This window comes from Camelina sativa, chromosome 17 (assembly GCF_030686135.1).
Source record: "Camelina sativa cultivar CO46 ecotype springtype chromosome 17, ASM3068613v1".
In the NCBI taxonomy this organism is placed as follows: Eukaryota; Viridiplantae; Streptophyta; class Magnoliopsida; order Brassicales; family Brassicaceae; genus Camelina; species Camelina sativa.
The window spans coordinates 5,584,006-5,607,422 of NC_141896.1; the positions used below are offsets into that span (position 1 = coordinate 5,584,006).

At 35.9% G+C, this 23,417-nt stretch overlaps 4 protein-coding genes and 1 pseudogene across 7 annotated transcripts; 2 read left to right on the forward strand and 3 right to left on the reverse strand.

The window, feature by feature from the left end:
* Positions 1–1,243: 1,243 nt before the first annotated feature.
* On the forward strand, positions 1,244–4,791 carry LOC104755594 (glycosyl hydrolase 5 family protein-like). The gene is made up of 4 exons (XM_010478001.3): positions 1,244–1,771; positions 3,294–3,541; positions 3,632–4,152; positions 4,240–4,791. Exons 1-4 carry the CDS (start codon positions 1,310–1,312, stop codon positions 4,686–4,688), a joined length of 1,680 nt encoding a protein of 559 aa, XP_010476303.1. The 5' UTR covers positions 1,244–1,309; the 3' UTR covers positions 4,689–4,791.
* Positions 4,792–8,458: 3,667 nt separating this feature from the next.
* On the reverse strand, positions 8,459–10,404 carry LOC104755595 (cytochrome P450 86B1 pseudogene; annotated as a pseudogene). Its single transcript, XR_015585727.1, has one exon. The product of XR_015585727.1 is annotated as a cytochrome P450 86B1 pseudogene (transcript).
* A 1,315-nt stretch (positions 10,405–11,719) lies between these two features.
* On the reverse strand, positions 11,720–13,541 carry LOC104755596 (cytochrome P450 86B1-like). 2 transcript variants are annotated; one of them, XM_087494379.1, is made up of 2 exons: positions 13,210–13,541; positions 11,720–13,098 (listed from the first exon to the last, which is right to left on the reverse strand). In XM_087494379.1, exons 1-2 carry the CDS (start codon positions 13,418–13,420, stop codon positions 11,843–11,845), a joined length of 1,467 nt encoding a protein of 488 aa, XP_087350505.1. In that variant the 5' UTR covers positions 13,421–13,541; the 3' UTR covers positions 11,720–11,842. The 2 variants fall into 2 exon arrangements, with proteins under 2 accessions (XP_087350505.1, XP_010476305.1); XM_010478003.2 differs by having other exon boundaries at positions 11,720–13,539.
* A 797-nt stretch (positions 13,542–14,338) lies between these two features.
* Positions 14,339–18,672, forward strand: LOC104755597 (uncharacterized). Of its 2 annotated transcripts, none has more exons than XM_010478005.3 (14): positions 14,339–14,819; positions 15,127–15,294; positions 15,479–15,612; positions 15,692–15,830; positions 16,019–16,165; positions 16,243–16,305; positions 16,499–16,594; positions 16,678–16,737; positions 16,819–16,893; positions 16,996–17,049; positions 17,163–17,264; positions 17,347–17,925; positions 18,025–18,123; positions 18,224–18,672. In XM_010478005.3, the coding sequence occupies exons 1-14, from the start codon at positions 14,415–14,417 to the stop codon at positions 18,479–18,481; spliced, it is 2,379 nt and encodes a 792-aa protein (XP_010476307.1). In that variant the 5' UTR covers positions 14,339–14,414; the 3' UTR covers positions 18,482–18,672. The 2 variants fall into 2 exon arrangements, with proteins under 2 accessions (XP_010476307.1, XP_087352075.1); XM_087495949.1 differs by lacking the exon at positions 14,339–14,819 and adding an exon at positions 14,949–14,965.
* Positions 18,673–18,774: 102 nt separating this feature from the next.
* On the reverse strand, positions 18,775–22,627 carry LOC104755599 (oxysterol-binding protein-related protein 1D). Its single transcript, XM_010478006.3, has 7 exons — positions 21,253–22,627; positions 20,939–21,023; positions 20,336–20,796; positions 20,107–20,262; positions 19,672–19,980; positions 19,253–19,597; positions 18,775–19,139 (listed from the first exon to the last, which is right to left on the reverse strand). Exons 1-7 carry the CDS (start codon positions 22,177–22,179, stop codon positions 18,957–18,959), a joined length of 2,466 nt encoding a protein of 821 aa, XP_010476308.1. The 5' UTR covers positions 22,180–22,627; the 3' UTR covers positions 18,775–18,956.
* Positions 22,628–23,417: the final 790 nt, after the last annotated feature.

A 23,417-nucleotide genomic window follows, 5' to 3' on the forward strand; every position in this document is an offset into this window, starting at 1 on the left:
GAGAAAAAGTGTAGTGGAATTCATAATTACGAGAGAGTAATTGTTGTATCTTGGAAACAAAACTTTACATTCAAAATTTCAAAGTTATAGTATATATTTCGACTTTTTAATTTGTACATTTTTTCCCATGACTCTTTTACTCTTTTTCTTTGGGTCACATGTTATAAATTATAAATAATAGCTGCAAATAATCTTTTTTTTCTAGTATTTTATAGTAAAATTAAATATGGTCTAGCAATCTTGCAAAAACTAACGATTCTTCACACATAAGGTTTATAATTTTTACTGTAAAGTGAAAAAAAAAACTGAAAAAGATTATTTTCGATTATTTGAATTTATAATGAATCGTTCGTTGATCTCGTAACTAGAATGGAAGGATTTTTAATTACAAACTTGTAGGTAAGTACAATGCTTTATTTTTTGTTTTTTTTTTTTGGTTTTACATGAAACAGCTCAGGTGAAATAGTTGTAATACAGCTCAGGTAAATAAATGACATTAAATTATTTATATAAATAAGTAAAGAGATTCAGATAGTTGGTAAAGCATTTGGTTTTTTGGGTACGTACACATTAAACGCATATATATCAACTACATTAGTTGACAATATAACAAACACTGTTGAAAAAAATGGAAAGTTATCGACTCTCGACAAAGCATTCTAGATTCTAATTGACAAACTTCATACTACTATAATTCATTATTACATTTTAATCCTGATTTAGTTGTTACACTAATGGTGATCAGTTGACAAAAAAGAATGTGTAGGCGTGACTGATATTTGTCATTAAATTGTTCTTCCTTCATAATTAATGATGAAAATTGATAGAATCGAGGAAATTACCTTGATAGTATAATAGTTTCTCTCATTTTATTCATTAGCCTTTAACCTTATATTTATATAATGTTAACTTGACTAGCAAATTCTTTACATATATATTCAGTATTGGTAAATTTACTTATTTAAAAAAGAAAAAAAAATTTACTTATTTGATAATAGAAGAATATTACACAAATATTAATTATCCATTTAACTTGATCTTGTAATCTATGAGATTTCCTAAGAAAAATCCTGCTCATTAAGTGGATGCCAATTCGAGTCGAGATATATATTTTTGCAGGCGTGAAAAAGGCTTTTTATGATATATCAGATACGTTAGAGGGGAACTAATATTAAAGTGAGAATAAAAAACATACCGTATTGTTAATGATATATGAATAGTAAAGGAAGAACAATTTTATGACAGAGACATTAATTTACTCATCCTCAACCCTCTCTCTATCTCTCTATAAATAAGACTATTTGTCAATATGATTCTCCAACACACAAACAACTTCGTAAAAGAAATGACTACAAAAGAGCCAAAACGCATGTTCAACATTTTCCCATTCTTCTGTTTCTTCTTCTCATTCATTGCACAACAGACCGTCCCAAACATGGCTTATCCCCTCTCCACGAGCTCCCGTTGGATCGTCGACGAGAAAGGTCAACGGGTAAAGCTCGTGTGTGCGAACTGGCCATCCCACCTCCAGCCTGTTGTAGCGGAAGGGCTTAGCAAACAACCGGTGGATGCAGTGGCCAAGAAGATAGTGGATATGGGTTTCAATTGTGTTAGGTTAACTTGGCCGTTGGATTTGATGACTAATGAGACATTGGCTAATAATGTCACAGTGAGACACTCCTTTCAAAGCCTTGGTCTTAATGATGATATTGTTGGCTTCCAAACTAACAACCCCTCCATTATTGATCTCTCCCTGATTGAAGCTTACAAGGTACATTGACTCTTATAATATCTCTAGTTTCTTGATTCTAAATATTACTAGTACATTTCATTTATAATTTCTCTTTTGGGCCATTATCATTGTGTGGTTTATCTTTTTCTTTTTATTTTCTAGTTGTTACATTGCCATTTGAATTTGACCACCAACAAATTTAGCGGGACAGAGATTGAATTCTCTCATGCAAATATTGAAAATATGTTTTCTGAACATGTATATTTTTAGGAAGATTATTTAAATATTTAGTGCACCTGCAAGATATCGTACGTATGTATGTATAGACATAGATATTTTTTAAAAAAAAGAGGCATATGCATAGATATACACGTGCACGTCAGTACATCCTTTACATGTGTCATGTGAATATATAAACAACTTTTCTAATTACACATAAACAAAATTTAATAGTAGTTGTTTTATATATTAGTATATTTGATCAGTATATATCTAAAGTAGTTATATTTCCATGATATATCGTTCGACTTTACATCTTTCATATGAAACTAAATGAGATGACTACAATATCCTCCACCCAATAGACTAAACATTTATCGTCTGCAAGAAATTACGAAAAATTGGTCCTCATGAACCTTACGCATGTGAATTATATCTTTATATATATATATATATATATAAATATAACTTTGATTTTTTCTTTTAAAAAACTATAATTATTCGTATAAAGTTTTAAACTAGTAAGGCATATAGGTGGTAGATGGACTTATGTTTAAAACTTTTAGGGAAAGATATCTTTACATTAAAAATGTATCTGTTCAACTAATTTTTAAAGTCCAAAACAATTATTCATTTTTAAAAGAATTGATAGAAAGAACAATGTTCCAAGTTTCAATGTTGCTTATCAAACAACGACACGTATTGAAAATGTAGAAGAACCAATCTGGCTAAAGAACACGTCAACTCTTCAAGGAAAAATTTACATATACAAAATCCATAATCAATTTTTAGTTGGGGTTTGGTTGGGAATTGTTATAATTAAATAAATCTTAGTTAAAACAAAATTTCTGAAAAGAGAAAAACATAATATTCTTGTACGGTCTATGCTTGAGATATGTCATTAGTCAATTTCTTAATTAAAATTTGTTTGGTAGTGGGTAAATGTGAAGTTAATGTTTAACTCCACAACACATAACACTCGTGACGTTTGTTTGGCATTTTTCCTTTTCTGCGCAAATAAACTAAGTCTATTTCTCAAGGACTTGTTCTGTCCGTAATGGTATATATTTTGCATCTGTATAATCGATACTTATTGCATACATGATTGTTTTTTTTGTTGCAAATGAACAAGTGTACCACTTGTGAACGATGTCGATATGATGAGTCTTTGTTCCTGATTTTCAAGGGATATATATCACATGTCATAACACTTTTAATAAATCCACGTCATAAAACTAAAACCAGCAATCTTAACCGAAACCGCAATCTTGTAATAGAAAGAAGTGAAATTGAAATGTGAATGATGATATAATCTTTCTTTTCCTTTTTTTTTGTTCTGCAGATGGTAGTTACTACATTAGGAAACAATAACGTGATGGTGATATTAGACAACCACCTAACCAAACCAGGGTGGTGCTGCGACAACAATGACGGTAACGGTTTCTTCGGTGACCAGTTCTTCGATCCCACCGTATGGGTTACCGCTTTGAAGAAAATGGCGGGGACATTCGACGGTGTCTCTAATGTCGTTGGCATGAGTCTAAGGAATGAACTTAGAGGGCCTAAACAAAACGTTAACGATTGGTTCAAGTACGGTAACATTATTATTTAGTCTATGCGCGTACGTACGTACTATTCTGATTAGAAGCTGATTTAATTTTGTATTAATGTGTACGTAAGCTATATGCAACAAGGAGCGGAAGCAGTTCATTCAGCAAACAAGAATGTACTTGTGATTCTTTCCGGTCTCAGCTTCGACTCCGACCTTTCCTTTGTTAGGTCTCGACCCGTAAAACTATCATTCACCGGTAAACTCGTCTTCGAGCTCCATTGGTATGCTTTCAGTGATGGAAACTCGTGGGCGACCAATAACCCTAACGATATGTGCGGTCGGGTCCTAAACCGGATAGGAAATGGTGGCGGTTATCTCCTAAACCAAGGCTTTCCGTTGTTCCTCAGTGAATTTGGTATAGATGAAAGAGGAGGAAACGCTGCTGATGACCGTTATATTGGGTGTTTAACCGGTTGGGCTGCTGAAAATGACCTCGATTGGTCGCTTTGGGCTCTTACTGGAAGCTATTACTTAAGACAAGGTGTGGTTGGGATGATTGAGTATTATGGTGTGTTGGATTCTGATTGGATTAGTGTTCGGAACTCAAGTTTCTTGCAACAAATCTCTCTTCTTCAATCTCCGCTTCAAGGTGCATGCATATACCACAAAAATTTATTAAAAGTTCAGTTTTTATATAACATTTATGTTTAATTATTAAATTGATTTGGTTTACTAGGACCGGGCCCTCGAACCGATGCTTACAATCTGGTTTTCCATCCTTTAACCGGACTATGCATGGTACGATCTCTCAATGACAAGACAATGATGCTTACTCTTGGACCGTGCAACAGTTCCGAACCATGGAGCTACACTAAACAAGCACTAAGAATCAAAGACCAGTCTTTGTGTTTACAGAGCAACGGACCAAATAACCCGGTTACGATGACTCGAACGAGCTGCTCGACATCCAGTTCGAAATGGCAGACCGTCTCAGCCTCTAGGATGCACCTATCTTCAACAGCAAGTAACAATACTTCTCTTTGCCTTGACGTAGATGCAACCAACAATAACGTGGTGGCTAATGCGTGCAAGTGTCTGAGCAAAGACAGCTCGTGTGAGCCAATGAGCCAGTGGTTTAAAATCATTAAAGCCACAAGGCCACTGAAGGGGATCGAGTTTGCATAAAGAGATGTTGTAAAGCACTTGCCTTACTATAACTAATTAGAAATTTAATTTAGTGAACAAATATAATTTTTAAATTACAAATCTTTTGTTTTATATTATAAAATTGCTTGATTTATCATTTGTTTTAAGTAAAACTAGGTATGGGCGGATTGATGTATTATGTTAATTAAATTTAATTAATTTAATAATTATAAAGTATGAGAATATTTTTAGAAATATGCCTATTTCACCTATTCATTTTCAAAAGTATCAATTTTTAAATAGGCAAAATTATAAAGTATTATAAGATATTATTAGATAGTAACTACTACTTAGAGACTCGATCCAAATATTTATAAGGTTTTGAAACGTTTTTAAAAAGAGGTATTTGCGCAAATGTCCCTAGGTTTTTTTTTTTGGATCGGATCTATAAGTTTATGGTACAAGTCACAAGTGTGAATGATACTTTTGTCTGTTTTGGAAATTAACAAAGTGTGCATTCAGTTTTTTGTGTTTATGATAATATTTTGTACACTTTCTTCATGATAATTTGGATGTGCAAGGCTCAATATGTGCTTTCAGATTTTCCCCTATTATTGAACACATTAAATCCACTGATCTGAAATTGGTTTTGAGAAAAACTGAAAATTCATTAGAATCAACTATATCATGAACCATTTATTCATTGAAGTAAGAGAGACATGTTTGGATACATGTGGAAAATAAAACACAATTGTATGTTGGATCACAAAAACTAAATATAATGATGAGTATACTAAAAAAAATGTATTACAATTTTTTTGGAGGTAAGAGAGAATTAAGAAAAATTAATTTAATAATTGTATTACAATAGTTTATTTCATTCAAACATTGCATACTTTTACAAATAAAATAAATATGTAAGAGATAATCAAACATCTAGATAAAGAATAAAGATGATTTCTTTAGCTTGATTATCTTATTGTGCAATGATCAAAAAAAATTTTGTATAGCCATCAATTTTTTTATTATATTATATTTGTTCACCAAAATCACACAAACAGATTAAAATCGCAAAATAGATAGATTAAGTTGGAGAAAATCACAAAAGAAAAAAAAAAAAAAACCCATACATCAACTTATTTCTTCAACCAAAGTCTCATACCCAGAACAACAAAAAACCGACTTACTTAAATACTCGGGTGATCTGCGCTTTGAGCATCGCGAGCCAAGTTTTATCTTCATCACCGGCGCTGCCTCCGCCTCCGCCACCTCCGGAACACCATCTTCCTCTTTCTTACCCATCTTGAGAATCTCTTTTCCCATGCCCACGTCCGATGACAAATCAAAAAAAAAATTTAGGTTTGAATTTTCTATTTTGTATTTAAGATTTTATAGTTTTGAGGGAGTAAAATTTAGTATTTAGAGTTTAGGATTTAAAATTTAGTTATATACTAAAAAAATATTGTTTAATATAAACAACAAAAAATAGTATTTTTGCAAAAGGATATAGTAAAAAAGGTATTTGTGCAAATGTCATTAGTTTTATTTAGTATTTTTGACCATTCAAAATAAAACAAATATATTGTAAATAATTAAAATGAATATTTACTATGATATTCAAAAATTCAGTTTAAGTTGTCCATATAAACTAACTAGATAAGGACCCGTCCGATGTGCGGGTTTAAAGTTTTGTAGATAAAATTAAATTTAATAAAAATATATTAAAATTTATTGTACAGTATTTATAAAAAAAAAATTGCTATATAACGTACTGATTTATATCCATATACATATACAAATTTTTTATGTATGTTACCATTAAAAGTGTATTTTTTACAATTGTATGTTACAAATATATTATTTACCACCACCTAGAAGATGTCTATATGAACATTTTGGCTCAAAAAGTGTTGGCTCAACAAATATTTTGAATAAAAAAGTGTTGGCTCAAAAAACATTTTGAATAAAAAAAATTACATCGCAAAAGTGTATAACTAACCATGGAAAGAACATTGGTTCTGCCCTCGTTCCTTATGGAGAGAACCTTGCGTCCAACCTCCTCCTCCCCCACTTTCCTTCCTTAGGGAGATAACCTTGCGTTCAACCTCCTCCACAATCGAGAGAACCTCGGCTCTGCCCTCTTCCTGTGTGGAAAGAACATGTTCATTTATTTTAGCTATCTCAAAGTGACTTGCTCCAGCAACCAACGAAACTAAAGGCCCTTTTCTAACATCACAAAATATTTGGATAGTAACTAATGTTAAATTTCTCAATGTATTCATGGAAGTTTCTTTGACACACCATGATGTAGCCCCTGTCTCCAAGCTCCTATGGATCTATCAACGATGATTTATGTTTTTCCAATTTAACTATATTTGTTGTAAGCTTGTGTTTGATTAACATATTTTATCCAACCATTAGGTTGATGACCTTCTCCTCTTTATCTCTTTTTGAGATTGAACGAATGGTAACAATTATGTTTGCTCAAAAAAAGGATCAATGACCAACCAATCAAGGTCGAGAAATTAGGAAAAAATTAATTTGAGATAATTAAAAAAAATAGAAAATTATAAGCACGGTATTATATGAATCTCAAATAATTCAAAGATGAAAATATAAATTAAATAAAACAATCTAAAACTTAAAATACAGTATATTAGAAAAAGAAGATGCATATATTAATCTTCCTTTTTTTTTGGTCAAAATGTTAATCTTACCTACTCCATACTGATTAAAGAGAAAGTATGAGTATATTTTAAAAATTTTTAAAAAATAAGGAAAATTTGTCTTCATTTAAAAAGGTTTCACCAATTGAACAAAGTTAAAAGTAATATTTTTGAATAAATTATTTTGTTAGATGAATAATATGAGACGATTTATGTTTATATAGAAGTGATTATTTACATTTTTTAGAATTAATAATGTTATGTATATTTTCCTTTATCTATTTTCTAGTTTTTTGTAGAATTAATAGCTTAAAATAAAAATAAGTAAATAATTTTATAATTTCAAATAAAAACAATTATATATGATTAGTCTCCTTAAAATAATTAAAAACTGCTTAATTTTTGTAAATTTTTTTGATAATTATCTTTTTACATTATTAATATTATTTAAAACAATTTTTTTATTTTTTTTGTATCTGAAATTTCCTATGAAATATTAACTTTTACACATGTCAAAATCTCATATTAGTAATTTGACACGTGTTACTATCTGGTGAGTTACTAATTTTAAGAACCAAACTTTATATAATAAGATACATAAACTAAAAGAGAATATTTAGTTTTTACGCTTTTCATGAAAATCTGGATGTTCAGGATGTGGAGGCTGCGGTTCCGGAGGTAAAACAATTAGACCTTGTTTGGTATGATCAAGGAAAAAAACTTGCTCGTTAATCTATAGAAAACACTACTTGAGGAGTAAATTGACGTATCTGAAGAAACGGGGTAAATCCGTAAATAATAAAACTCATGAGGAGTAAAAAACAATAACACAAAAATTCGTCTTCCAGATCACCACCACCGTCGAGGCGGCCGTGGCATAGCTTCAATCCAACGCCGATAAAAAGCCAGATCAATCGATGGTGGCGACGGGTCAACACGCGACTCGTGAATTCGACGCGCATCAATAGCTGAAGATGCTACCGGAAGCAATCGTCGAAAAGACTCTCTCCTAATCCTTTCCTTAGAAGTTTTTTGTTAATCAATTAGATTGAATTATCTGAGTTTAGGATTTGTTCTTACATTATCTTTGACCAATGCATCTTTCTGTGACAATGCAATGTGTTGTGCTATGAGTTTGTGGAATGATCTTAAAGTCTTTTTAAGGCTTAGGTGGTAGAAAAGGTGAAGATTGTTACATTGTGGTTTTGGATACTAAACATGAAAAAGTCTTTATCTTTTTGCAAACCCTTCTACAGGGGAACATGACTTGAGTACCTTAGTCTTGAATGTGTATCTTCTTCTCTTCCAGGGACTTTGGCGAGATGGTTACCTTGAGACCGTGTTTCATGTACAAGGTTGTTGTAACTCTGGGGACAACGACATGATCTTTAACAACTTTGATTGAGTATCTCAACAAGACTGAAGCTGCTACTGTCTTCATTTGTAGGTAAGCAAATGTTTTACCTAAACATAGCCTTGGTCCAGCGTTAAACACAACGTATTTGAATTGGTCATCGCTTACAAAGTTCCCTGCTTGGATCCATCTCTCTGGTTTGAACGATTCACAGTCTTTTCCCCAGATGGATTCTGTTCTTCCCATGGCGTAAGTTGCAAAGTAAACCATTGAACCTTTACGTATGAAAGTCCCATCGGGGAAAACATCGTCTTCAGTGGCTTGTTTCATTTCCATTGGTATTGGAGGGTAAAGTCTCATGGTTTCTGAAAGTGCTGCTTGTAGATACACCATGTCGTTTAGTTCTTTGACCGTGAAGAGACTCTCGTTTTTGCTTGTTTCTTGATGATCATTCCCTCGCTTTTTCAATATTTCTCTAATCTCACGGATGATTTTGTTTTCAACTTCTTGGTGTTTCTGTATCACCCAGAAGAACCATGTAAGTGCAACTGAACTCGTGTCTCTTCCTGCTAAGATGAAACTTGTGCAGAACTGTCTAAAGAATTTGATAGTGGAAGGATCTTTTTCATCAGTCTTCTTGTGACTTTCTACCTCGATAATCCTTGAGAGGACATCGGATCTGTTACCTAACGTTTTTTCCTCCTTGATCTTGCAGATACGATCCACAACTATCTTGTCGACAAACTCATGAACAACCTCGACAGCTTTCCTGAGACTTTTCTCATACCCGAGGTCCAGGAACCTCAGGGACTTCCATATAAAAGGAGGAATCATGAATCTAAACAGTGTAGACTCTGTTGCTTCTTCAAAAGCTTTAGCAAAGGGAACAAGGGGAAGGTCAGAATCCAGAGTTCCAGGGTCATCACCTAGACCTGCGATGCAGATGTTGTCAAATGTCAAGCGCAAGAGCACATCTTGGAGGTCGAAAGCTTCTTGTGACTTTGCGAAACTCTCCATCACCTTCAACAGCTTCTCCCTTACCAAGTCTTGTGTTGTCTGAAAGGAATGCTCCACGAACCGTGTTGAATGCATTTCGGTTATGATGATCCGTCGTTGCTCCTTCCAAGACTCAGCGTCAGCATTGAAGATACCATCCTCGAGCAGATCACTGAACCGGTCTCTAAAGAAGGTACCTTTGGGGAAGTTCTTGAAATTAGTCTTGAGCATGTACTCGACATTCGCAGGGACACAAGTCACAGCTCCAGAAGACCCACTAAGCCACATTCCGTTATAGAGAAATGTACCTTGGCATTTTGTTAAACACCTTGTGACCCAACTATAGACTTCATCCCTGTGAAAGAAGAATTCTGGAGTGATTCCAAACACTGGCCATATCGTTGGTCCCTTCTTTTTGGTTATCTTCTCACGCAGGCAACAGAAAACAAAGAGTCCCAACAATGCCAGAGAAACATCGGAAAAACAGAGATGATTATAAACCCTCTCTGTTAAAGACATGGAAGACGTTTGAGACATTGATAGTTAATCTCACTGAAATATCTCTGTTTTTGTACTTGTGGTCAGATGGAAAGTTATTGTTTGATGTGAAAGTGTAACAAGTATATGAATAAGTATTTTTATCATGCGTTTTCTGTTTTGGCTTAAGAACTCCACTTTTGTTGCAATCCTCAGGCACAGACAGTTAGCTTTGAGGAATTTTTAGTCAATTTTAATTGAAGATGAAGTTTCTTGTGGGACACGAAACGTTAATGTTCGTGCTAACGCAAATTGTATGTTTGGCAAAATGCGTCGTTATAAACGCCCAAAAAATGCTATCAAAAATGCAAAATTTGCGTTCATGTCTTTGGTGACACCACCTTATAAATTGTATCAAACTCACCAAAAGATGCAAAACTCTGGAAATTTGGACTTAGCTCACATACTACAAAAGGTCACATACTACAAAATGTGGGCATGGGCCTCAAATATCTAAACCCAAGTTCTGTTTTTTTCCTGGGCAGTTTGGATTTGAATGGAATATGTTGGTGAAACTTGTTTTGGAAACAATGCTTCCTTGTGGGAGAATCAGAAAAGACTGGGGCTTATACTTGCTACTAGTGCTGGGCACGGGACGGGTACCCTTGAATTTTCTCCGACCTTTTACTCGTCCCAACCCTAACGGGTAACAGAAAAAATTTACTCATACTCGACCCTTAAATAACGGGTACCCGGTAAAAAATAGTTGACCCTTTACTCGTCCCGACCCTTTATTATTACCTGGAAAACGAGTACCCGATAAAAAAATGTTAATAATCGCAATAATAGTTTTATCTTTTGAAATCCAAAAAATGAAAAATTCATAAATTTATGCAATATATAGTTCCAAAATTATAAAATTACGAATTTTGAAAATAAAAATAATATATTAATTCAGTTAGGCTAAGTTGAACTTAAGTTTTAACTCTAACTCTATAAATTAATAATAAATAATAATAATAATAATAATAATACAAAATATTAACGGGTATTTACGGGTCGGGTAGCAAAACGGGTAAAGGGCCGAGTAACGGGACGGGTATTGAAAACTAAACTAATACCCTATACTCGTCCCTTACTCACGGGTAATATAAATATAATACCCTTTACTCGACCCTAAAGGTATGGGTACCTTTTTTTGGATGAGTACGAGCCGAGTAACGGGTGGAGTACGGGTAACGGGTATTAGTGCCCAGGCCTACTTGCTACTGATTGTATATACACTGAGTTCTCACTTCCTATGTTACTGGTTGGTTTAGCAATTAGCATCATCATCGTTGTGATCAAGTCTTAGAGCTGATGATGATACTTAATGCTTGGTTTAGTTGGAGATTGCTTTAAATAGGAAGTGAGAACTCAGAAATTGAACTGAGTCTTGAAATACATTTAAAGCAATCTCCATGGATGAATACATTTCTTCATTCTTGAAATATATCAAATAAGTGTTATTTGACAGCACATGCAACACACATTGTAAAATGTATTGAGATGATTAGTAGTTGGCTAGTTGCTCCAACTCCAAAACAGGTATATACTTTTTTCATTGAGATAGTAAAAGGTCAAAAAATTGTTAAATTGTGGTTTTACTATTTTAAGCAATAGAATTGAGTTCCTCTAAGGTATTTTAGTTTACAACTCTTCTACATGGAACATGACTCAAGTCTCTTTTCTTCCAGCGACCTTGGTGTGATTGTCACTTTGAGGCCGTACTTCATGTACAAGTTAGTCGTGACTCTCGGGACAATGACGTGATCTTGGGAAACCTTGATTGAATACCTCAACAAAACTGAAGCAGCTATCATCTTCATCTGCAGGTAGGCAAATGTTTTCCCTATACAAAGCCTTGGCCCTGCATTGAACACAACATATTTGAACTGGTCGTCACTGACAAACTTCCCTGCTTGGATCCATCTCTCTGGTCTAAAAATTTCAGAATCTTTTCCCCATATTGATTCCATCCTTCCCATGGCATAGATTGAGAAGTAAACCCGTGAACCTTTTCTTACAAATGTCCCATCAGGTAACACATCATCTTCAATGGCTTGTTTCATTTCCATTGGGATTGGAGGGTAAAGTCTCAGTGTTTCTGAAAGTGCTGCTTGTAGATATACCATGTTGTTTAGTTCTCTGACCGTGAAGAGGCTCTCAGTTTTGCTGGTTCGCTGTCTCAATATTTCTCTGATCTCACTAATGATCTTATTTTCAACGTCTGGATGTTTCTGTATCACCCAGCAGAACCAAGAAAGTGCAACAGAACTTGTGTCTCGTCCAGCTAAAATAAAACTTGTGCAAAATTGTCTGAAGAATCTGATGGTGGAAGGATCAATCTTGTTTCCCTTTCTATGACTCTCTCTCTGAATGATCCTTGAGAGAACATCAAATCTACTATCTAACGTTTCTTCCTCCTTGAGCTCACAGATACGATCCACGATCATCTTGTCGACGAACCCATGCACGACCCCAACAGCTTTCCTTAGACCTTTCTCATACCCAATGTCAAAGAACCTCATAGGTTTCCATATAAATGGAGGGATCATGAATCTAAACAGAGTAGACTCTGTTGCTTCTTCAAAAGCTTTAGCGAATGGAACTTGTGGGAGATCAGAATCCAGAGTTCCCGGGTCATCACCTAGACCCGCAATGCAGATGATGTCAAACGTCAACCGCAGGAACACATCTTGGAGATCGAAAGCTTCTTGTGACCTTGCGAAACTCTCCAACACCTTTAATAGCTTCTTTCTTACTAAATGTTGTGTTGTTTGAAAAGAATGCTCCACAAACCGGGTTGAATGCATCTCGGTTATGATGATCCGTCGTTGCTCTTTCCAAGATTCATCGTCAGCATTGAAAATACCATCCTCGAGCAGATCACTGAACCGGTCTTTAAAGAAGGCACCTTTGGGGAAGTTCTTGAAGTTAGTTTTGAGCATGTACTCGACATTGGCAGGGACACAAGTCACAGCTCCGTAAGACCCATCAAACCAAATTCCTCGGTATAGAAACGTACCTCGGTATCTTGTCAAACTTTTTGTGACCCAACCGTAGACATCATTCATGTGAAAGAAAAACTCTAAAGTAATTCCGAACACTGGCCATAGCATTGGTCCACGTTTGTTTGTTAACTTCTCACGCAAGCAGCAGAAAACAAAGAGCCCTAACAAGGCAAGAAATAGATCGAAGAGAGAAAGATGATTATAAAGTCGCTCTGTTAAAGACATTTTGTTATCTCTCTCAGACTCTCAGTAAACTCTCTCTTTTGTTGTTGGTGGTGATGTCATTGTTTCAAGAGTATTTGAGGAAAGATTTGTGATACATCTCATGTTTTGAATTTGGAAATACATTTGCTGTCTTCGTGTATAATTGGTGTATTTGAAGAAGATGAGGGTTTCTTGTTTGAGACGGAAACGGAACGTAATTAGGCTATTGCAAATTGTGTGTTTATTGAGAAAAAAACGTGGAAGAATGATTCCAGAAAAAATGCAAGTGTGCCTGTCATGTCTTATGTGAGTATGTCGGACATAAGTAAGTGTGTTATCTTTTTGGCTATAGAATTTTGGCACTAGGGACAGGTCCAAAAACAGAGGACAAGAGATGTTTTAGTTTTAGATATGTTAAGCCTAATTAAGTAGTAATCACTAATCAAAGAACCTATCTCTCTATTCAGTTGTCTTTGTCTCTTAGAATCCCTACTTGTGAGATACAATATGATGCTTCACTGGCGATCCTCACTGATCCAACACAGTCAAAAAGACCTCGAGCATGTGTCAAATCTCAACATTTATCACTCTTACAACTGAAAAACCTATAGATTTTTAAGTAACAAACACATCAAAAGATTGTAAAAAGACATATCTTGTAGTGAGTATTAGTGACAAATTCTTGTTATCTTTTAAGTTTTCATGATTTTTGTAGGTTTGATACGTTGTCGTTATGTATAGCTAAAACTTGTAGCCTTTCACCACAGTGAGCAAGACTCTACTTCACTCCCACATGAAGCCTAAAAAAAACAAATCTGTTGACTTTTAAATTGACTAAATTCTGTGTTGCGTTGCATCTCAAATGCAAAACTTGGTTAATAACCAACCGTACAAAACCAAAGACTATCAAAACCTGAACCGGTCTGGTTCAATAAAAATCTAAACCTAAAGTATAAAATCAAAAGACTCAATTTTTTTTAGGGTTTCATTCTCTCTCCCAAAACCTCCGACAACAATGGTCGGATCTCTAGGTTTAACGCCGGAATCCTTAAAGGCATCTGGCCGGAGCTCCGAGAATGTGAGCCTTCTTATCCTTCAAGGTAAAATCAAACGTGACCCAGAAGGTTACGAAACGGAGCTCCAGTTGATTTACAAACAGTTCTTAACCTCCGTCGATCTCTTTAAGCAACAAGGAGCTCTCAGTTTCTCCTCTGTTGTTGGCATTGGCTCTGACCCTTCTGTTGCCAAAGAACTCGGCGACCGTGCCATGTTTCTAGCTCACGTTACTCCCTTTTACCCGAAGCAACTCGCCGCGTTTCCAGCTCAGTTGACTGATTTGCTCCGTACTTCGTGCTTGGCAATGCCCTCGGGACTTCGAAACCATGTTGCACAAGCTCTGATTCTTCTAATGAATCGAAAGGTTTGTGCTTTTTAATGTGTAATCGATTGGAGAGAAGTTTCATTTCTGAATTTGTTGTGATTGAGTTCATTTTTGGGGTGTGTTTAAAGATTAAAACTTTTGAATGTGTCCTTCTCTGTGGTGTGATTCTTCTAATGAATCGAAAGGTTTGTGCTTTTAATGTGTAATTTGTTTGCAGAGAAGTGTCATTTCTGAATTTGTTGTGATTGAGTTCATTTGTGGGTTTTGCTTAAAGTTTAAAACTTTGAAAGTATTGGTTTTGTTCTGAGAATGATTCTGAATGGTTTCTTCTCTGTGGTATGATTAGAGTCTTGTCATCGAGGATTTGCTGGCTTTATTTCTGGATATTCAGACTCTTGGTGACAAAAACCTTCGGACTCTTGCTTTTTCTCATATTGTTCAAACCATCCGTAAGATGAGTCCCACTGATCCCAAGCACAAATCACTTCAGAAGATTGTAATCTCTATGCTGGAGGTAAGATCATTTCTCATTCCCTTTGATTCATGGCATTGCGTAATGACTTATAGTGTGATTATTACTAGATGATAGTTAAGGTAAGATCATTTTCTCATTCCCTTTGTTTCATGGCATTGCGTTATGACTTATAGTGTGATTATTACTAGATGATAGTTAAGCTTGGGGTGTTTTTTGTTTGTAGCTAGAAGATGAAGCAAAGGCTAAGAGAGCACTTGCTACTCTTTGTGCGTTACACAAGAAAAAGATCTGGCTTGGTGATAGAAATGAACGAGTTGCAATTGCAATCTGTGAAGCCTGCTTTCATACTTCACCTAGGTATAGTCCTAACTCTGGAGCATGTTGATATGATTTTTTTTCGTTATTCGAGTTACTAACTTCTTTTTTTATACTTCAGGATAATGATTTCTGCCCTTCGATTCCTTCTTGACTATGAGAACATTGACGATGATGACGATAGTGATGCTGAAAGTGATGATGACGAGGATACAAAGAAAATATCTCAAGTTGTGATTAACCGACAGGCTGTTTACAAGGTAAAACAACATTTCATATATATGGATATTTTTATCAGAGAATATGAAGAAGACGTTTACTAGTTGTTGATGAAAGTTTCTACCTTTATTGTTGTCTATATCATTTTCAATTTTCAAACTAGTATGAAATTAGGTGATGTTTATATGAATATCATGGAGCATTAATATTTTTCCCTTTTTGATGTAAGGCAAACAACAAAGGTACATCCTCTAGCAAGAAGAAAAAGCAAGCAAAACTACAGCGTGCAGTGAAAAGTATAAAGAGAAAGCAGCGTTCGTCGTCTGAGAACACCACTTCAGCATTTTCACCTCTTAATCATTTAAACGATGCTCAGGTTCATTTCTTAGCTTTGTGTAGTGCAATCGCAATGGTATGGAAGTAGCTATGATTGAATGTTTACTTCTTTTACAGAAATTCGCGGAGAAATTGTTTTCCCGTCTTCAGACCATAAAGGGTACTGGTGAACGTGCTGAGGTAATTCTCCCTGTTTTCATTATTTAAAATCTGACTTAACTACTTCACCTCCTTTCGCCAAGTGTATACTATATAGTCAGCTATAACTTTGTTTGACTACCTGATAGTTTTCCGTTTAGATTAGATTTTACCAACTTTTGATTAGATTTCCCGTTCTCTGATAATCATGTTTCCCCTATTGAATAATTTGCAGACCAGGTTGATGATGATTAAAGTTATTGCTCGCACGATTGGTCTTCACAAGTTGCATTTACTAAGTTTCTATTCTTTTCTTCAAAACTATGCTATGGTATGATCTGCTTACCCTCTTTATAGTTTCTTCTAATTTCTTCTGCTAACTGAAATTTGATCAATATCAGTTCTTAAATGCAGCCGCATGTAAAGGACATTACACAAATACTTGCAGCAGCAGTTCAGTCTTGCCACGATGGGGTATAGAAACATTTCCACGTTAAACACATGATTGTTTTTCTCATTCTTCAATCCTTCTTCCAACTATATTATCTCGAGCAGGTTCCTTCTAATGCCGTGGAGCCACTGTTCAAGCAGATAGTGAATCAGTTTGTACATGATCGTTCACGTCCTGAGGTGCGCTTTCAAGTTTTCTCACATCAAGGGATATAACTACAAATCTTACTTTATCATTGAAATTGTTCTTTTTCAATTCATTGTTTCATTTTTTTTAACCAGGCTATTGCTGTCGGACTCAATGTGGTACGAGAAATGTGCCTGAGGATTCACGATGTAACTAGTTCTTGGCTCTGTCTCTTGGTCTAATATAAATGTAGTTAGCCAACATCAAACCTGTTTCATCTGAACTTTTTTTTTCTTCTCTTTGTTTTCCTCTTGATCTACAGTTGATGACGGAAGAATTGCTGCAAGATCTTGCTCTGTATAAAAAGTCCCATGAAAAAGCCATCTCAGCAGCAGCTCGTTCCCTCATAGCATTGTTCAGAGAGGTAGCAGAAGCATTTAATTTGTTGGTTTGAACAAAACTATAGGTGTATCTGGTTAATTGAGAATTGCGTTCTGTAATTTCAGATCAATCCTTCGCTTCTGGTGAAAAAAGATCGTGGCCGTCCTGGAGCTACTGTTGTCAAACCTAAACAATATGGAGAGGCTAATGTCTTCAGCGATGTTCCCAATGTTGAATTATTGCAAGAAAGTGATCATGAGAGTGGCTCTGATGATGATCAAGATGATGATGATGACACGGAGTTGCCTAGCGGCGATGATGTTGAGCAGGAGCTGATACCTGATGATTGTGGAAGCGAGGACGAAGCTGAAGAAGATGATAGTGATATTGATACCTCAATAGGAGGTGATGAAGACGAAGAGATGAATGATAGTGATGAAGCTGAGATAGATTCGGAAAATGAGATGGAAAGTGAAGACGACGATGGAGAAGCTTCTGATTCTTCTGGAGAAGATAGTGGAAACGAAGAGAAATCAAAGGGGACGAAGAGGAAGATTATGGATTTTGATGCGAATCTTCTTTCTGCTGATACAAGCCTACGAGCACTCAAGAGATTCGCAGAAGCAAAGAACGACAAACCATCTTTTGATGAAAGTGATGGCATACTTTCAAATGAAGACTTCCGAAAAATCAAAGAACTTCAGGTATATATGCTCAAAGATATTAGAACCCTTTCTCTTTTTGTATGTTATACATTCTGGTACATACCAAATGTTGTTACTGATGTTGTGTGTCGCGTACAGGCAAAGAAGGAAGCAAAAATTGCATTGGCTAGAAAAGGATTCAAGGTTCCGGATTCGGATCAGCTAAGTAAGAAGCGAGTTGATCCAGCCAAGCTTGAAGTAAGTTGTTGCTAATAAGAAGCTCCATTTTAGTCACAAAAATGTATGGCATACTCGAGTGAGATATTTGATGCTAACTGATTTTTAACTCTTTCAACAGGCTCACATAAGGCATAAGCTAACAAAAGAGCAAAGACTGGAATTAGTTAAAGCTGGAAGGGAGGACCGAGGTAAATACCAAGCCAGGGCTGCCATCAAACAGAAGAAAACGGGAGGATCAAGCAATAAACAGAAGGAGCACAGGAAGAATATGCCTCTTGCTGCAATAAGATCAAAGGCTGGGAAATCAAAGCGAACCAAGAAAATGAAGAATAGCCTCAGTGGAAGCCAGTTTAGAGGAAGGAAAGCTTGGAAGTGATCAAATGAACCAAACTCTTGATACTTCTGTCTCAATACTGATCACAGTTTTGTTTGGTTTTCTTTTTTTGTTGTCGCATAAATTATGTTATGTCCTATGTCTGCAGTTTTGATCTTAAGGTCTCGCCGTAAAACGCTGTCGTTTCATATCACCATACGTTCTATATACAGTGGAAGTAATCGTTTCATACATTCCTATTTTTGTTCCTTTTTTACCATAACTTATGTTTGGTAACTTCTTGGTTTTTACCACTGTTATTCAAATTATCCGTTTTCCAAACATGAAAATCGGAATTCTGAAGGAAAAGTTCATTCATTTCCAATGAAAAGTCTCTTTGACATCTACAGATACACACACACCAACAAAGGTTCCGGCCAAATTTTCACAGAAGCACAATGAGGGAATGGTGAAGATCTTTCTATATGTATTAAATTATCAAAACAAAATAAAATAAAAGACATGGGAGGATTGATGATTAAAGAAATGTTGACGAAGATGACAGCGTGTTACGCTGTTGCTGCTTCTTGAAAATGTCAGTGATTCTATCCCATTCTTTCTTCTCTCTTGCTTCCCAGTAACCTCCTAGATACCGATAATTCCCTTCTTCATCCTTTTCAAACCATCTTGGCTTCCATCCTTTCTCCTGCAGCCTCCTTGCCTGCAACACACAAACGGTACACTCTTCAACATTCAGTCCTATGCTACTTACCATGCTAATGCACAATTATGTATTATAGTCAAGATTAACAAAATTTCCTATAGATTTTGTACCTGTCTCTGTAACTGTTCAAGTCTCAGTTTCTCAGCGTTTGCTGACTCATATTCACCGTTTTCTAAGTGTCTTTGGTCTGGTCTCAGTCTTGAATCTGTTGGAGGCAATTTGTCTATCATCCCAGGAGTTATCTCATTGAGAGAGATTGCAAAAGGGGAGAGATTGTATCTTGTTTTTGTTGGAGATTTGTCTCTTTCCCACAGTAACACCGCTTCTGTCATTGGATCATATCCCTTTGGTTTTGTTGTCGGATCTCCCAATACATAGTACATTGCTTCATCCCATTTGCCTATCAGTATAGCTACTTTCTCCCCAGTTCTGTTGTCTTGCACAAACCCATGAACCTGCATACCAAGTTCCATTAAAGGCCGGTTTCATACGGCAGAAAGAGAAATTAAAAACCATTCTATTCTACTACCTGACGAGGGTTTCGATCTATGACTGACTGCTCCTTGAACTTCAACCGGCAGGAATAATTGCCACCGCCTTTGATCCGCATGGTTCCATAATGATCGCAGTAAAGTTTACCAAGGATGATGTTGTATATGGAAGTGGTAACCTTGCTCCATTGGTATATCTCACCATCATCAAATTTTAATGTCAAGACACCCACTGGGTCAAGCTGGATTGACCGTCCCCAAAATTTTCCTTTGATATTTGAGTCTCCCCAGAAATTCCAACCTTGTCCCTCACAATGGCAAGCAACAATCATAGGATGATGACTCACCTGAACAAGAGAATTATATATGTTCAATAGTTAGAAAGATAATCTAATGTAACGTTTTTTTCACATTTCATGCATGATTTCCCAATACAACTCTTGTAGTAAAAAGAGGCAAATGCGTTGACTTGCCTTCTCAGAGAAGAAACGAAGTCCTTTATCTGGATAATCAGCTTCATAGGTCTCACCAAGTAGAGGATTAAAAGGTTTGCATTGCCTGCCTTCCGTGGATGCATAGCCAGATACAGCAAACGCTGCAATGTTTAGAAGCCTCATCAACTCATTACCCTGAAATAAGTAAAGACTGTTAGCACCGTAATATATTGTTATGGGCATATTGAAAAAGGCTGAATGACCTGACCTGCTTCCCCCACTCAAGTGCTCTGTCTATCAAGTATGAGTACTCCAAATCCTCAAAGCACTTCTGAAGAGAAGAGAGTGGTTCATTAAAATATACGGGTAGACAAACTCCAGACAAGTCTTTGCCAATGTTCTCTTTGATGATTGACCATAATCCAACTGGCTTTTCCTTCTCTTTTGGCTCCGGTAAATTATCCCTTCTTCTGACATATGGATACTGCGGAATCCTAACTGGAACTTGCAAGCGATCAGAAAAGAAGGGGTCTTTATCGTAGATAGATCCATTTCCTTCAGCTTCTCTGCTACGATAAGAAGCACTTCTCAGTGCGTCTGCTGATAGGATATCATTTGTATCAAAGAAAGCTACATCATCTTCATCAGATTCAACATCTGCTCCATCCTGACTTTCATTGTCTGCCTCAGAATCGCTAGCAGATACCTCTGACATGACTGAATAGAAATCTGTTGGAGAACAATAATGTTAGAAGTTCAAATCTGTCTCAACTGAGTCAAGGAAGAACTTACAATCAGTGAGAATTCTGATCGTTCAATTCCATATATAAATTAAAACATTCAGTTGCACAAATAACATAATGTAACTGACCACTATATCGTCTTGCCTGTCCACAGCAAGAGTCATGCTCCTTTGTTTCATCAACAACAGTAGTTTCCAGCTCTATTTTCTCACTCTGCAAAATTGTTTTTTAAAACCGAAATCAATTATTTTACTTTGAAGCTGAAAAACTATATACCAAGTGAAGCAGACGACAAACAGGAGGCTGGTAGTGTAATATGATCATAATGTGAAATTGCAGTGATATGATTAAATTAAACCAGACTCTCATCCAAAGAAATGTAAAAGTTCGAGATAAATAGGTCCATATAAAAATGTGTGCATAGGGAAGAACTAAAACATACCTCTAACTGTCTCAGTGTATCCAGTAGTATAATATGTTTATGTGAGAGAACCTTTAACCGATTCTGCAACACAGAAACTTCTGAAAGCATAATGGCTTCACAATCTTTTACAACAGCCTCACCAATACCTTCCTGCAATAACTTTTCACGCAACTTCTCAGTAGAAACAACCGCATCATCCGAAGGTAAGATATCACCACTGGGAACTCTAGGAAAAAGATCCTTAGCCGCCTGCAAAGCTTCAACCCAGGCTGATCTATTATCTCTCGATACACAACGTAAATGAAGAGTCTTAGTACCAGTAAATATAGCAAGCCTTTTATCATCAGACTTGCTCGCACGAATTGAAGAAACCTTCAAATGTATTTCACCAAATGGTTTACAAGGCCTTGAAGCAGCTGAAGAAGTAGCTCCAAGCTTGTTGCTACTGCCACTACCAAAGCTAGCTTTCCTAATATACCTAACAGATTCCTCACCGATCACCCTAACGGCTTTCTCTCTAGAAGGATTCATCACAATCTTATCAGGTCCATGGATCTTATAATACGACAAAACACCATCTTCCAACTCAAACCATCTAGCTCTCCAGCCTTTCCCATAGTTAACCCACTTATACATAATCCCAGCGACTCCAGCTCCAACACTGACGCCATTCCCAAAGAAAAAACCTCCTTTAGAAGAAGAAGAAGCGTCTTTGGCCTCGTCGTCTGCTGTTTCAGAAGAGAGTCTCTCAAGCTGATCTTGACTGATCCAAGAAGCTTGAGTCGAAAACGATGGCTTAGAAGCGTGGTGACTACCTGATTTCGTCGCCGGAAGAGATTCAAACCCTAACTGAGATTGATTATGATGATTCGTGGATGATTTTGCAACCACAGGGTTAGTACGGTCATCAATCGAAACCGGAGCAATGCAGCAAAGTGGATTCATAGTCTTACAACAATCAAATCAAAACAACATTGATCTCAATATAAAAAAACTCCTACGAATCGAACATTGAACCCAGATCCTTCAACATTGATAAAGAGAAAAAACAGAGATCGAGCTCCAACTGAAGAATCGAGATCCGGTGATGCGGATCGAAGAGAGTTTCCAAATAGGAGAAAAAAAGAGAAGCAGAGAGAGAGAGAGAGAGCAATGAAGAAGGTGAAGACGACGAAGAGAGAGAGAGAGAGGTATAATGGAGATTGTCAGAAGAGGGGGGAGGGGGCTCACAGATCCAATTTAAGGCAGTGGTCAGTAAATATTTTTGTGTTTGTGCAGTGTTTTGCAGAGAGTGCAAAGTAGAAGAGAGAGAGATGAGAAGAGGGAGCATCTCTCTGACTCGTTTAAAAATCATATGAAATTAACAAAAAAATAAAGAAAAGGTAATTATTAAATTACTATTAATGTTCTGAGTCAACATAATTGGTGTTATCTTTGGACCAATCCTAATTAGAGGATTAGATTACTATTTGAAACAGCAACAAAATAAATTACCAAATGGTACTGTGTTTTTTTTCTTTTTTTAATATGTTGGTCTCAGTTACCAAAATATTCGTACTAATGAATGAATATTATTCAATGATGTATTTTATGGGAGATGAAAATTGGACAAAATGAAAAAAATGTACTATTATTTAAGTCTTGTGAAAAATATCTGATATAATTATTTTAATTGAATAATGAATATAGAGAACTTTTAATAAAATAAGGGTAAGGACAAGGGCCTATATTAGGATGATGGATCCTAATACTGTATCTCTCTCTCTCTTTTTTTTTTTTTTGGGTAAAACAAGGATTTCATTAACTTAAACCCTCAAAGGAGGGGAGTTCATACAAATTGAAACTAGAGAAATACAAAGCAAATAGAGATAGTGGTTCCATGAGTTTTTCAAGATGGTGCTTGACTTTGAAAGACTTGCAATGCTTGAAAGATCTTTTGGGACCAAAGCGGAATCGAACATGAAGGCAGACTTCTCGAATTCTTCGACCAACAAGTGATCATAGACAACTCTCGCAAAACATGCATATGAGCTTTTAGAAAGGTTCTCCACAAGGGAGATACATGGTAGGTAACTCGCCAACAAGAGACTAAACAAAAACACATGTTCAAGGTTTTCCACACTGTTAGACTCAAATCTCAGGGCATTGGGTGAAACAACAAGCAGGAAACGCAAGTGATATGT